Source organism: Phoenix dactylifera, chromosome 15, assembly GCF_051530095.1.
Source record: "Phoenix dactylifera cultivar Ajwa chromosome 15, Ajwa_hap1_PhDact_Kaust_v1.1, whole genome shotgun sequence".
NCBI lineage: Eukaryota > Viridiplantae > Streptophyta > Magnoliopsida > Arecales > Arecaceae > Phoenix > Phoenix dactylifera.
Window position 1 is genome coordinate 18490233 of NC_143204.1, and position 14784 is coordinate 18505016.

The following is a 14784-nucleotide window of genomic DNA, read 5'->3' on the forward strand; positions in this document are numbered from 1 at the left end:
TGTTCATTTAATTATGTTCTAGTTCTCTTGCATGATAGCCATATACTTGAAAATTTATATTGTTGTCAAAATTCAGAACATAGAACCCCTACTTTCAAACCCATCCTATTTGCCTTGTTAAAATCTAAATATTAAATTAGCACACCCTAACAACTGGATGCTTCTCAACATTCTTCGATCATATTGATTTAGGATCAGAACAACTGTACTACTTGATTGCAATCTAACTTCTTAAATTGAATAATCTTAATCCTTAATTCTGAATAACCGAAGTAAAAATCAGCAACATTTAAATTTTAAGTTATTATTGTGAAGACTTGCTGATTTCTGAAATCATAATAGATTGCATTAGTAGGTTGTCCTGCATCAAATTTGGTCCTACATTATAGTTATTAAGGTTTCATTAGTGACACTGCATTTCACATCATCACCCAGTGTCATCATTGCATGCCAACCTGTAGTGATATGGAGTACTATCTCAGTCAACCTAAAACCCCTGTAGCTACCATGGATTCCGACATTTTGAGGTCTGTCTTAGAACAGATCGTTGCCATACGGGCTGGATACAAAGAATTCAGACAAGAGATCCGTGAGCTCGTGCAACATTCTAGGACCCCTAAATCGCCAACCCCTGTTACAGCCCAACCTAAAATCGGTTTGGTCGCACCACCTGTAGTCCTTCCCTACTCTCCTAGGCACCAAACCCAATACTCTAGGTGTCAACAATTCGGCTATATAGCGCCCCAATGTTCCACTAAGACCTACCCGATTACTGAACCAGAAGTTAGGAACCAAGAGGCCGAATATGTCGAAGAAGTCTATGAACCAAATATAGAAGACTATGAAGAAGACTTTGAAGACGAACCTACAGAATTAGACTTTGTCCAAAATGATTCCCAAAGGGAGACTAGTGATCTAAGTACAACCAAGCCACTTCACATCACAACTGTGGAAGAGGTAGTGACAGATATTGAGAGCCAATCATCTGAATTGGCACTTGTAGCTAAAGTTACCCATGCGGAGTCCAACCTTGAACATTCCCCGGTAGTAGTTTCCCTTCTAGAGGAGTTTCCTGATGCACTCCTTGATGATCTTCCGGATGCACTTTCTCCAATGCATGATATCCAACGCGCAATCGATCTAGTTCCCGGAGCATCTCTGCCCAACCTTCTACATCATAGGCTCAGACCGAATGCATATGCTAGGACCTGAAATTTAATGTTACCGACAGTTGAGTTTGCATGTAATAGTTCGGTTAACAAGTCCATAGGTATGAGTCCATTCGAAGTAGTGCATGATTACAAACTTAGGCAACCCATAGACCTGTTTTTCATGTCTCATCAGTATAGAGTCTTTGAGTTTGCACAATCAATTGTATCACATCCACATTCATTGCATCGAGAAATCAGCAACTGTAGTCACTTTAATAACTTAAAATATAAATCCTTTGCTGATTTACACAGACGTTATAATGAGTTAAGTGAAAGAGATTACATCATGATAAGAATTAGGTTTGAACGACTTTCTTCGGAAACGTTTAAGAAATTGCAAATTTGTAGTGCAGAACAGTTCAAAATCTTAAAGAAAACCAGTTCGAATGCATATGTTGTGGATCTTCCTGATGACTATGGGATTAGTGCGACATTTAATATTGAAGATTTAGTCCCATACAAAAAGATAATATTCCTGCCTTCTGACCCCTTTATTGATATACCTGCCTATGTTGGATACCCTGCCCTATTACCTGCTGTTGAGCCACCACCTCCCAAATTTCATGCACGCAGAGAACAAATAGAACATATATTGGATGAGCAGGTTATTTCAAGCAGGAACGGTGGTTACCAACGTTACCTTGTTCGGTGGAAAGGTCGACCAAAGTCTGATGTGACGTGGATTTCCAAAGCACAGTTGCAGCGCATTGACCCCGATCTTCTGGAGCAGTACGACAGCCGGCCAGACCTGTACTCGACGGGGTCGAGTTTTTCTCACCCGGGAGGAGTTGATGGGGACATCAGAGCCCTTCATCCAGATGATCCTGAGCCTCCGGATTGAGCCAGACTCGTTTATTTGCATATTTATTTTATTATTTTATTTTTGGGCTTATTTGCATTCTAGGGTTTATTTGTGGTTTATTTTATTTCTGGGCTTATTTGCATTTTAGGGCTTATTTGTGTTATTTGTGGGTTCATTAGGATTTATTTCTGTGTAAGGGGGGTTTATGCAAGTTGTGTATTTGGGCCCTATATATAGGGAACTATTTTCATGATTAGGGTTTAATGAATGATTAAGAATTTCTTTTCCCTACGTTCTTTCTTCTCTTCTTCTCCTCTCCTTCTCTATTCTTCCTGCGTCTCTACAACCTATTCTTCCTTCTCCTTCTCTTGTTCTTCCTTCTTCTCCTCTTCCCCCGCACTGGTGCTACATCACTTCTTTTCTAGAAGAATCTCCATTAGTTTCATCAAAAACAACATGAATGGATTCTTCAACAACGAGAGTTCTCTTGTTGAAGACCCTGTATGCTCTACTAGATGAGGAGTAACCTAAGAAGATCCCCTCATCTGATTTAGCACTAAATTTACTGAGATTGTCCTTTCCATTGTTCAAAATAAAGCATCGACAACCGAAAACATGAAAATAACTTATATTTGGTTTCTTACCTTTTATCAACTCATACGGTGTTTTCTTTAAGATGGATCTAACTAAAGCACGATTTAAGATATAACATGAAGTATTTATTGCTTCAGCCCAAAAATACTTTGGTAGATCCGATTCGCACAACATGGTACGAGCCATATCTGCTAGTGTGCGATTCTTCCTTTCTACCACCCCATTTTGTTGGGGTGTCCTAGGTGCCGAGAAATTGTGATTGATACCATTTTCGTCACAAAACTTTTCAAAGTGCTGATTTTCAAACTCGGTACCATGATCACTCCTAATTGCTTTTAGTTTAAGATTGAGTTCATTCGAAACCCTATTATGAAACTTGATAAAAGCAGGAAAGGACTCATCTTTATGTGCAAGAAATGAAACCCATGTAAAACGTGAAAAATCATCAACAATTACAAGACCAAATTTCTTACCCCCTAGACTAGCAGTTCTAGTGGGTCCAAACAAATCCATGTGAATTAGTTCTAAGGGTTTTGTTGTTGAGACTATATTCTTAGACTTGAAGGAACTTCTTGTTTGTTTCCCTAATTGACATGCAGCGCAAATTTTATTCTTCTCAAAGTCTATTTTTGGTAGTCCTTTGACTAGATCTTTTGTAATTAATTTGGAGATTAAGTCCATGCTAGCATGCCCTAACCTACGATGCCATAACCAACTAGTCTCATTGACTTTGGGATTCATGGCTACAAGACATTGGCCATCCTTCATGGTGAGATCATCAAGATCTACCATGTAAACATTTCCATGCCTATGTCCTGTGAGTATGATCTCATTATCATTTGGACTACTAATTATGCATAGTGATGATTCAAATGACACTTTAAAGCCCTTGTCACAAAATTGACTTATACTTAATAAATTATGTTTTAGTCTATTAACTAACAATACATTATTAATAAATGAGGAGGGTGATATGGAGATTTTACCCATACCAATAATTCGGCCTTTAGCATTATCTCCAAATGTGACTACTCCTCCTTCTTTTGATTCCAAGGTGACGAAGAGACTCTTGTCACCGGTCATATGCCTTGAGCAACCACTATCAAGATACCACATTCTCTTTTTATTCCCGGCTGCAAGGCATACCTGCAAAATGATCATGTGAAGCTCTTAGGTACCCAAGTTTTCTTGGGTCCTTCGTGGTTAGTGTAGTTGGTTCCCTTAGGCACCCATACTTTAGTTATGCTTTTAGCTTTTACAAATGTATTCTTGTTAGTTTGGATTTTTCTTTGAATACAAGAGTAGGCTTTATGTCCATTCTTTCCACAAAGAAAGTATGTTGGTTTTTCAGTTTTTACGTCTTTTGCTTTTACAAAGAAATTCTTTAGATACTTTTGTTGCTCATTAGTTTTATATCCTAATCCGGCTTTATTAAAAACAGCTCTTTGATTTGAAAGAATAAGATTTAATTTTTCAGAGCTTTGTGTAAATTTTTCAACAATTGGTTTGTATTTATGTACCTCATTCTTAAGATTCAAATTTTCTTTGACTAGTTCTTCCTTATCCTTTTTAAGAGATTCAACATTTTGTGCAAGTGAGGTATTATTATCGAGTAGGGATTTTACTTTTAGATTTAATTCCTTAATTAGTGTTTTTGCCTTTTCATTTTCAATGCTCAGTTTTGAATTTTTGATTTCTAGGTTAGTAGTGTTAATATTTTTAATGCTCTCCTTTTCAATTAATAAGTTTTCAATATTTTCCTTTAGTTTTTGATTGGAGGCTTTTAATTCTTTATTCTTTGCTCCTAACATACTACAATCACCCATAAGTTCTTGAAAAGCCTCATATAATTCTTCTAAAGTAAAATTTATGGTTGGGTTTTGACATACCTCGTCGTCTTCGAACGCCATGAAGCATAGATTGGCGGTCTCTTCCTTCTCTTCCTCGGAGGATGATGTGTCACTATCATCCCATGTTGCCTTCAATGCCTTCTTCTTCTTCTTTCCAAAATACTTCTTTTGTTGAGGGCATTCGGAACGAATATGTCCCGGTCTCTTGCAATCATAGCATACGATTGGGTCTCTTTCTTTTTTCTTTTCTTTTTTCCAATCATTTCTCCCTCCAAATTTCTTTCTTGGGAAGGGTTTCTTTCTTCTCATGAATTTTTTAAACTTCCTTACTATCAAACCCAAGTCCTCATCTTGACTTTCTTCTTCACTCTCACTGCTCTCTTCTTCACATACACTTGAGGTAGCCTTGAGTGCGATTGTCTTTTTCTTTGGCAACTCTTCTTCATGCTGCTTCATCGTGAGCTCATGCGTCATCAATGAGCCCAAGAGTTGTTCTAGCCCCAAAGTGTTGAGGTCTTTGGCTTCTACAATCGCCGTGACCTTTGCTTCCCATGCTTTTGGCAGTGACCTGAGAATTTTACTCACAAGTTCGGGGTTAGTGTAAGATTTGCCCAAGCTTTTTAGGCCATTAATAATTTCGGTAAAACGTGTAAACATGCATGTGATGGTTTCATTAGGTTCCATCTTAAACAATTCATATTTGTGAACTAGAATGTTCACTTTGGACTCTTTGACTTGATTTGTACCCTCGTGGGTAACTTCAAGCCTATCCCATACTTCCTTAGCGGAACTACATGTAGAGACTCTATTGAACTCATTTACATCTAAAGAACAAAATAGTGAGTTCATGGCTCTAGAATTGAGTTGAGCCATCCTATCATCATTCTCATCCCAATCCTCCTCAGGTTTGGGAACTCGAATGCCATTAACCACATGTGATGGTTCTTGTGGTCCCTTGACTATAACCCTCCACAAGGCATAGTCTTGTGCTTGAATGAAGATTCTCATTCTAGTCTTCCAATAGGTATAATTTGTCCCATTGAAGAGTGGAGGTCTATTGGTTGCTTGCCCCTCGGCAGGGACATTGTTAAAGGGTGTTGCCATCTGGATCTTTGGCTAAGACGGTTAGGTCTTTCAAGAAATACACAGAGCACCAGCTCTGATACCACTTGTTGTCCAGAGATGGTCACCCAAGAGGGGGGTGAATTGGGTGTTTTAAAAACTTTTGACTAATTAAAAATAAAACACACGAATATATGCACTAAAGTAAAGAAGGAGGAATGAGAAAGGTCAATCGCAAACATAAGGTTTTATAGTGGTTCGGAGCTTCCACTGCTCCTACATCCACTCCCTAAATCACCTTTGGAAATTTCCACTATAATCCACGATTACAGTACGGTAGTTTTGCGAGTTTACTACCCAACTCGTTGTTTTACACCGGGCTCACAGCAAACCCTAAAACCCCCAATTTCACTTAGGCTTGGGACGCCTTTCCCTTGTTCCAAGTCCCTTGACTGGAACAAGCACCACAACGAAAGAGTTTACAAAAGAAAGGAAAAGCTCTAAAAAGCAAATATTGCAATTATGAACAATAGAACCCGGAAGAATCCTTTTGCCGTTGGAAGCATGGGAGATATTGATTCTTCCGATGTGGAGCGCGTAGGATTGAGTGTGAGCTTTGAATCTCAAGCGCACGAGAGTGATTGAGCTTGAAATCACTTGGGAAGCTTGAAAACACTTGATTTCTTCACTTGAATGCACTCACTCCCTTGAACTTTTCTTTCTTACTTCTCTCTTGAATGATCTAGCTTTGGGTTGGTGAAGTGTTGTTGAGAAGCACTTAAGAGGTCCCTTTTATAGCCCAAAAAGCAAATATAGCCGTTAGAGACAAAGAAAGAAGGATTTGAAATTCAAACCAAACCTGAAAAGCTGTCAGTCGCGTCCCAGTCACTCCGGGGACGTCTCCGCTTCAACGGGAGACGTCTCGGCTACAAGATTTTACTTTTTCCGTTGTCTGGGGTCGACTCGGCACTTTCAGGGGACGTCTCGGCTTGTTTGCACTTTTTGAATGGGGACGACTCCGCTGATCTGGGGACGACTCCTCTTCTTTATCTCCGAAGAACATGTCCTCTGGTATTTCCTGATAGAGTCGACTCCGCTCCTTCAGGGGACGTCTCGGGTTGTCTGCACTTTATGCATGGGGACGACTCCGCTGTCTCAGGGTCGACTCCGCTTCCTTATCACCCAAAAAACCATTCTCTGGAAAACCCTGAGAGAGCCGTCTCCGCTATCTTGGGGACGACTCGGGAAGTCTCCTTTTTACTTGCGGGGACGACTCGGCTTACTGTGGGGACGTCTCGCGCATATCTCTTGAAAACTGCCTTTCTGCCGCCACTGAGAGAGTCGACTCCGCTACTGAGAGAGTCGACTCCGCTAATGCGGGGACGACTCGGCAGGTGTCGGGGACGTCTCCAAGTGTGCCGGTTCTTCCTGTTTGTGCCAGAGACGTCTCTGAAACTATCCGGAGACGTCTCGGCTGTCCCTGATCTATTTTCTTTAACTCAAAATATTCTTCAATAAATTCATAAAAATTATGGGAACTTGCCTAGACATTTCTTAACAATATTCTTAATAAGACACATGAATTCCTCAATTAAATTGTTAAGATATAATGGAATTTTACTCTAGTGTTTTGTATTCATCAAAATCTATTAGGGGGTCAACAAAATGGGATCACTAAGGTGAACTTAGATCGATCATTGGTGATTCTTACACTTGAGTAATCTGATCCCCAATAATCTAAGATCACCATGTTTGATATACTGTTTTCTAAAGAATAAGGCCGCTGAATATCCACAAGTAACTGTTTGGTATTCTATGAAAATCCAAAATCACTGAACATATAGTACCAAAACTATCCCTGATATATTCCACAAAAATATATTTTTAATCATATAAAAATATATTATAATAAATTATTGATATATTCATTAATATATTGACTAATAATATATTCCATAATAATATATTTATTAATCATATAAATTATTAATATTATAAAATATATTAATTGTTATTATAAAATTAATAATTTTATTTATACATATAATATATTATTAGTTTAATATTAATATTTATTTGATTAAAAAAATAAGGTAAATAGAAGTAATATTAAATAATTTTATAACATAAATATAAAATATAATACTATATTTTTGTTTAATTATAAAAAATAGTTGAATAATAATATGAGAGTAATATGATTAATAATATACTATAATATAATATATCATAAATACTATATACGTAATATCAATATAATGTAATATAAATTATTGATATAATATATCAATTATGAATTATTGATATTAAATTTTTTATTGATATAATTATTAAATTTTTTATTGGAGTGAGGGATATTTTTGTCCTAAATTGCAGCCTATGATCACTGCCTTGGAATGATCTTGGATATCCATCCTCAAGGATAGGGTTTTCATCACTGGGTTGGATGGTTATTTGAAGAGTGGGGGTGATTTAAGATCACTCTCGCATAGAATCACTATGGTGCAACCAAACACGATGTTCTTGTTGCCTCCTCCTCACATAACTCTTAGTATTAGGGTTATCACACTATACCAAATGCCTCTTAAGAGTCATTGGCTATGGAGAAGTTCTAATCATTCAAGAGATTTCCAAAATGACAATCCCAACAAGGAGAAGCAACCAAAGGCCCAACAAGAATAAAGCAATGCCTTTTTATCTTCCCTCCTAGACTTCATGATTTTCTTGCATGGTTGGTGTAGGTATTTTGAGATTTAAAGAAGACAGTTAGAGATATTCAAAGGAGAATCAGTCAGTTATGTCCTACATTTCAATTCCAGATAGAAAACTTCCTCTAACCCCAATCAAACAAAGAGATAGTATAAATACTATTAGAGATGTGGATCAGAGAAAGCTTTAGAATGTAGAGAAGTTTGACAAATTCCAGCTATTGAGAATATTATCATAAATTATCAGTTGTCTAGCTATTAATTATCGGGCAAGGACATGGTGCATTGCAAATCCTCAGGCTTCAGAGTTGTATTTAGAAAAAGATGTAGCTTTCCTATGTACAATGGTCGATTGTAGCTCTATACAACCAGGTGGTGCTTGTTTTGATCCAAACACTTCCAAAAATCATGCTTCCGTATTGTATAACCTCTACTACAATGCTAATGGGGCTCAATAATCCTATTGTAAATTTGATGGTGATGCAATGTTATCTCAATCAGATCCTTGGAAGTTACAAGCTAATCTTTTTATGTATTGATTTACATGCAAAGTCCACATCCTCTTCTTTGGAAAAATCATATATTCTAGTTATTGATGCTTTTAATTTTTTAGAAGGATGCGCTAAAAAATATCTTATATGCTTGTTGCAGCATATGGAAGGTGCAAGTTCGAGCGAACACAATGTTAAACTTGTTATATATCATCATCAGTGTTTGAAATATCACCATTATGGTCATACATTTGGCCATGATACTTTTTGTCTATTTAACATATCTAATAAAGATCAAGGCATGATATCACTGCTTTTGATGGAAAATATTCTCTCTCATGTGCAAATTGGTGTGTGTCTATATATATATATATATGTGTGTGTGTGTGTGTGTGTGTGTGTGGATGTATTTGGATGCTTTTTTGGTAAAAGAAAGGAGGGGAGGCGGAGGGGCAGAACCCCATCCGCGTAGCAGCCCCCATTGGGCCCCCTTCTATTAGAAAATATTCGATGCGGGTCGCAAGTTTCCGCGTGCTCTCCCCAACCCATGAAAAACCCCACTAGGCCATCTACGTGTGGTACGTCACCCCAGCGCCACCTCAGCACTGATGGAAGGAAAGCATATCCACACGGAGCCATTCGGGCGTGGGGCATGTGGTCTCCTGATTTAATCGACGTCCGTGCGTTTCGAATCCGGATAACTCAAGTGGAGTCCAAGCCCTTTTAGCACCAAGCTACCATCTTGGTGGCTATTTGGATGCTTTGCGGACCAACAATCGGCAAAGAAGGGATAATCTTGCACTAACATGGGCCCACCACCCCATGGATGGTTTCTTTCCGCCACTCCATTCAATTGAACGGGACTGCATGTCATCCACATCCCATGGATGCGCTTCCAAATCTCAGCCATCTAAAGGGGGCGACGGCTTCTATCTCTAATAAAATAGAGAAAGAGGTGGGTGATGGTGTAAATACTACAAAAAAAAAAGAAGACATTTTGGTGCTTTTAAGTCACCTATATAGCCCCGACGCTACGCTACAGCAAGTGTCGAAGAAACATCATCTTTGCAAGCGTAGAAAAGAAAAGGAACGACGCTTCTTGAGTTCTTGGTCGTGCCCATTTTAATTTTAGGCTAACGACGTTTTTAAGCATTGGGAAGTTAAACACGGCGTGGGGTGGGGGGGCATGAGAATGGCTTCCGACGCTGCTATTTAGCATCGCTAATTAACAACGCTTCCCATTATCGCTAATTAATGATGATGATTAGCGTCATTACAGGATCTTTTGATGATGCTTTAAAACATCATCTAATTTAGAATATCAGGATGCTTTAAAATGTCACCAACTTGCATAATTTTTTTTTAAACAAAAAGGAAAAAAGAAGCAAAACCTATACAAAACACACTTGTTTCAGTGGTCACATATAACAAACAAATAAAAGAACTCAAAAAATGCTTGTATCATATAATAAAGTCATGTATAACATTTGTATCATATATAAAAATTGCAACTATTTACATTGTCAAACATAATTCAGTGCCTATTACAACTCAAAAAACATAAGAAGATACACCGTATATAAAATGCCAAAAAAAAAGTCTAAGGGTTATCAGTGGTTCATAGCAACATTATCATCAACTCTATGATTGCTAGAAGTATCGCAAACTTGTAAGAAAAAGATAGAAACTTTAGAAGTTGAAAATACAAAAATCATAATGTATTATAAATCATTAAGCCCATACAAAAATATACATGATAATTATATAAAATATAAAAATAGATATAGTTATTCATCTGAGGTGGGATAAATATCTGTAATAAAGATATAATCTGATCAAGTTGAGCTCTTAAGGACTGTATCTTTGTCTGATGGCATTGCCTCATCTCTTCCTTCTCTATCTCTAGCCTACGAACTTCTGTAATTAATGCTACTACTCATTAATTTATTAATTTATATAATCATGGAAAGAGTTTTTGTTTCTCAATTTAAAAATGATATACCAAACATAATATATTATTATTATTATTATTATTATTATTATTAACAACTTAAAATTGCAAAAAAGGCAAAACCTATAATGCAGTAAAACTGCATTGGATATACCATCCAAACATCACTAAAGAATTCACTGAAATATAATATCATTTATAATTAACAACTTAAAATCATTGAACATAAGTGGCAATAAGAAAAGAAACTAATAGAAGATAATCTGTAAGTAGTTCAGGAAGTAATTGATGTTTCGGGGTGTCCTGACTCCTGAGCAGTATAAAACCTTAACCAATTTAGGTGAAACTGGTGGCCCTGTAAGACCGGCTGAAAAACATAATGGGTCATAAAAGTTGTTTATGAAGTTATAGAATTAAGCTGCGAGGAATAAATTTAAAAAAGAACATTGCATCTTCACCTTTATCACTTTCAACTATGAACTCTAAAGTAGTACAGAAAGATTTATGTAGGTAACCTCTCATTATATTTGCAGTAATCAGATACTATTACAGGAAGAATTAGACATTGATCACCTAGCAAAGTGTCATAATACTGCACTAAATACGAAAATTTTGGAAACTGCAACTACGAATAAAGTCAAATTAATTGCATTATCATATGGAATAGTGAAAGAGCCAGGGCAACAAAAGCATGGGTGGCTATACGCTTCAAGAATCCCAACCATCAATATCAAAACGTGTAAGGACCATGACTTTTCTGGTTTTAACAGGCCAAATCATCACCAGTTATGGCATCATCATCAGTTATCATTTTGTGTTCGTGTGATGCATAATCTTCCCAAATATCCCAACACATGATTAACTATCTGGATTCTAAATTTGGATAGTCCATCACATAATTTGCATCAGTAGGAGATTTGGATCATGAATCCCACTAATGAGATTGTGGCTCAACTTCCTCTCTCTCTCTCTTGTACGTACTGCACAGATCACTGCAGCCCCTGATTCCTGTGTAGGCCAAAGTCAAGTGCTCATCTGATGAACCATGCAACGAAGGTCGAGTTTCATTTACACAATGAATAGATGGAATTTGTTGACACATGCATGTAGAACTGTAGATTTTGGTTTTCCACAAGATATAAACATGCAGACGGGTGAAAATTCACGACATGAAAGAGCGAAGAGATACCTGGATGCCGATGCTTCCACCATGAAATCTCTCATAACATGCTCCACGGCTTCCATTCCCTTGTAAACCTGAACTGAAGGAAAAAGGCATCTAATGAAAACAAAAGATTGTTGTTAGCCTAGGAAAAGACATCTAATGAATTAAAAACTTCGATGGCTAAGTGTGGGGTTCAGCAAGCTGGCTAGCTCTCTCTGCGATGGACACGCTTGTTATGGAAGTCCTTTTTTTTTTTTTTTTTTTTTGCTAAAGCAAAGAGGAGAGGGGGGGAGGAAGGGACAAGCCCACCCCCACATAGCAACCCCCACTGGGCCCCCATCCCGCCAGAAGAATGTTTGATGCGGGCAGAAATGACCATGTGTTGGGCACCCCGGCCGGTTTTACTCATACCCTTCCCACTCGTGGGTCCGACTCGATTACCCCTCAAGACTTCGGCACGAATACCACATGTGAGTATGTCACACCTGGCACCATCGAGGCTACTAGCAGAGCGATATGCTCTTACAGATCCCGTGTCCGAGCAGGAAGCATTCGGTCTCCATAATTTAATTGACGTCCGTGCGTTTCGAACTCGAAACTATTTGATTGGAAGTAAGGCCACGCTCTCACTAGGCTACCATCTCAGTGACTAGAAATCCTCTTGAATAAATGAAAGAATGAGTGAAACGGCCCCGCTACGTGGTTGTCTTGCAATTATTACTTATGGTTAGGGAGTCTTCGAAGATGTCTTCCAAGACCTTTTATCTTCCAAGTGGAAGTCTTACAAGTTGTCTTGGCTGGTATTTGATGGCCTGCAATTATTTTCCATCTGAACCCCGCACTTTGCCGTCTTAGTGGGAAACTTCATTTCCGCTTGTCACCTTCTGATTAGTGATGCCTTTGCTGAAGGATAAGAACGGCCAAGCCAATACAAGCTGCCTAGTCGAAAAAGCACTCAATCGAAAAGACTTCCAGACAAGGTCGTCAACCGCAAAGGCCCCTCTATTTCCATTATCTTCTCCCGGTTTTTTTCTCAAGCCATCATGGAAGCATCCATCGTGCTTCCGTTCCTCGTTCTTCTCTTAGCCTTCTCTTCTCTCTCTGTTAGTATCGATTTTACCTGCAATGGTTTCAAATCAGCCACCAATCTGAGCTTAGATGGCTCTGCTCGCATCACATCCGATGGCGTGCTTCAGCTCACCAATGACACCAAAGAAGTGACGGGCCATGCCTTCTTCTCCTCACCAATTCAAATGCTGCTCAACACTCGCTCCATGACACCGACTACAAACTCCTTCAGCACCACTTTCGTCTTCGACATCATCGCTGTTGGGAACGGAGGCGGCCATGGCTTGGCCTTCGCCGTGGCCCCTACAAAGGCTCTCGAAGGCAGTTGTTGCCAGTACCTTGGCCTCCTCAATAGTGTAAGTGGGTCCAGCCCACTTGAGGAGGCCCAATAGCCCATTAGGGCTTAATCCTTGTTTTTTTTGTAGGACCGCTTGGGAGACCGCGTGATGAAATAAAGGGACGTGTGAACCTGAGGCTGGCGGCACATCAAACATAAAAACTGAAGGGCTTGCGGCTGAGAAACACGGAAAAGAAAACAGAGAAAGGAAGGAGAATACGGCAGAGAAAAAGGAAAAAAAAAAAGGAGAAGGGCGCGAGAGAAAAATCCAAAGATTTGCGCACGCCCTACGGAAAAAGAAACAGGTTCTTTTTCTTGTTCTTTTTTTTTTTTTTCTGGATGTGATTTTCACATGGAGATTTAACAAATTGGGTTATAATCTAAGAGTTGTATTGGATGCTATAGGGAGTTTATAGTATTCATTGCTAGGGATCTCATTACATTCTTGAGTTCATCATACTGTGGTGGTTTGGATGAGATCATTGTTACTCTTAGGGAGGTGATATTGGAGTTTTCCCAATTTGTTGTGAACTCAAGTTTTGGGCATAAACTTGAGGATTGTAAACTCTATATTTATTATAGTGGATTGATTGGATTTGCCCCGTGGTTTTTTCCCTCTACACTGGAGGGTTTTTCCACGTAAATTTGGTGTGTTTTTCTTTTTGCTCTTTAGGTGTTTGATATATTGCCTGTGTGAATATTGCTTCTAGTTGGCTTTGGTTTTGCCCTAGTTTATTCCGCAATATCCCTGTTTTGGCCCCAACAAGTGGTATCAGAGCTGAGGTTGTGTGGGTGTGGAGATATTGTGGAAGTAGATGGAGAATTCTTCTGGTACTATGATGAAACTTAGTGCTTCTAATTATTCTATTTGGAAGCCTATGATGGAGGATATCCTTTACTGTAAGGATTTACATGAGCCCATTGAAGGTGCTAATGCTAAGCCAAAGGACATTAGTGATAGTGACTGGAAGAAGATGCACAGGAAAGCTATTGGGTATATCAGACAGTGGATTGATCTCAGTGTGTTCCATCATGTATCTCAAGAGACAGATGCCTACAGTCTTTGGATGAAGTTAGAGGGTCTCTATGAGAGGAAGACAGCCCAAAACAAAGCCTTTGCAATTAGGAGGCTTGTGAATTTGAAGTTGAAAGAGGGAAAATCTGTTGCTGAGCATTTGAGTGAGTTCCAAGACTTGGTGAATCAGTTGACCACAATGAAGATAGTGCTAGATGATGAGTTGCAGGCATTATTACTGTTGAGTTCATTGCCCGAGAGTTGGGAGACTTTGGTGGTGTCACTTAGCAACTCTGCTCCTGATGGGGTGCTACAACTTACTCTGGTGAAAGATAGTCTGTTTAATGAAGAAACAAGAAGAAGAGACATGGGTAAGGACAGTGCACAGGCTCTTGTTACAGAAAATAGGGGAAGAGGTAAGAGCAGAGATTTCAAGGGGCGCGGTACTTACAGAAGTCGGTCTAGTACAAGAGGAAAAATCAAGTGCTACTACTGTAATAAAGAGGGTCATATGAAGAAACACTGCAAGG

The 14784-nt window shown here is 38.7% G+C and overlaps 1 protein-coding gene across 1 annotated transcript; it reads left to right on the forward strand.

Annotated features, from left to right (window-relative positions):
• The first annotated feature begins 12877 nt into the window (after positions 1–12877).
• Positions 12878–13936, forward strand: LOC148699911 (L-type lectin-domain containing receptor kinase IV.3-like). Its single transcript, XM_088711429.1, has 2 exons — positions 12878–13258; positions 13913–13936. Exons 1-2 carry the CDS (start codon positions 12878–12880, stop codon positions 13934–13936), a joined length of 405 nt encoding a protein of 134 aa, XP_088567555.1.
• The last annotated feature ends 848 nt before the right edge of the window (positions 13937–14784 follow it).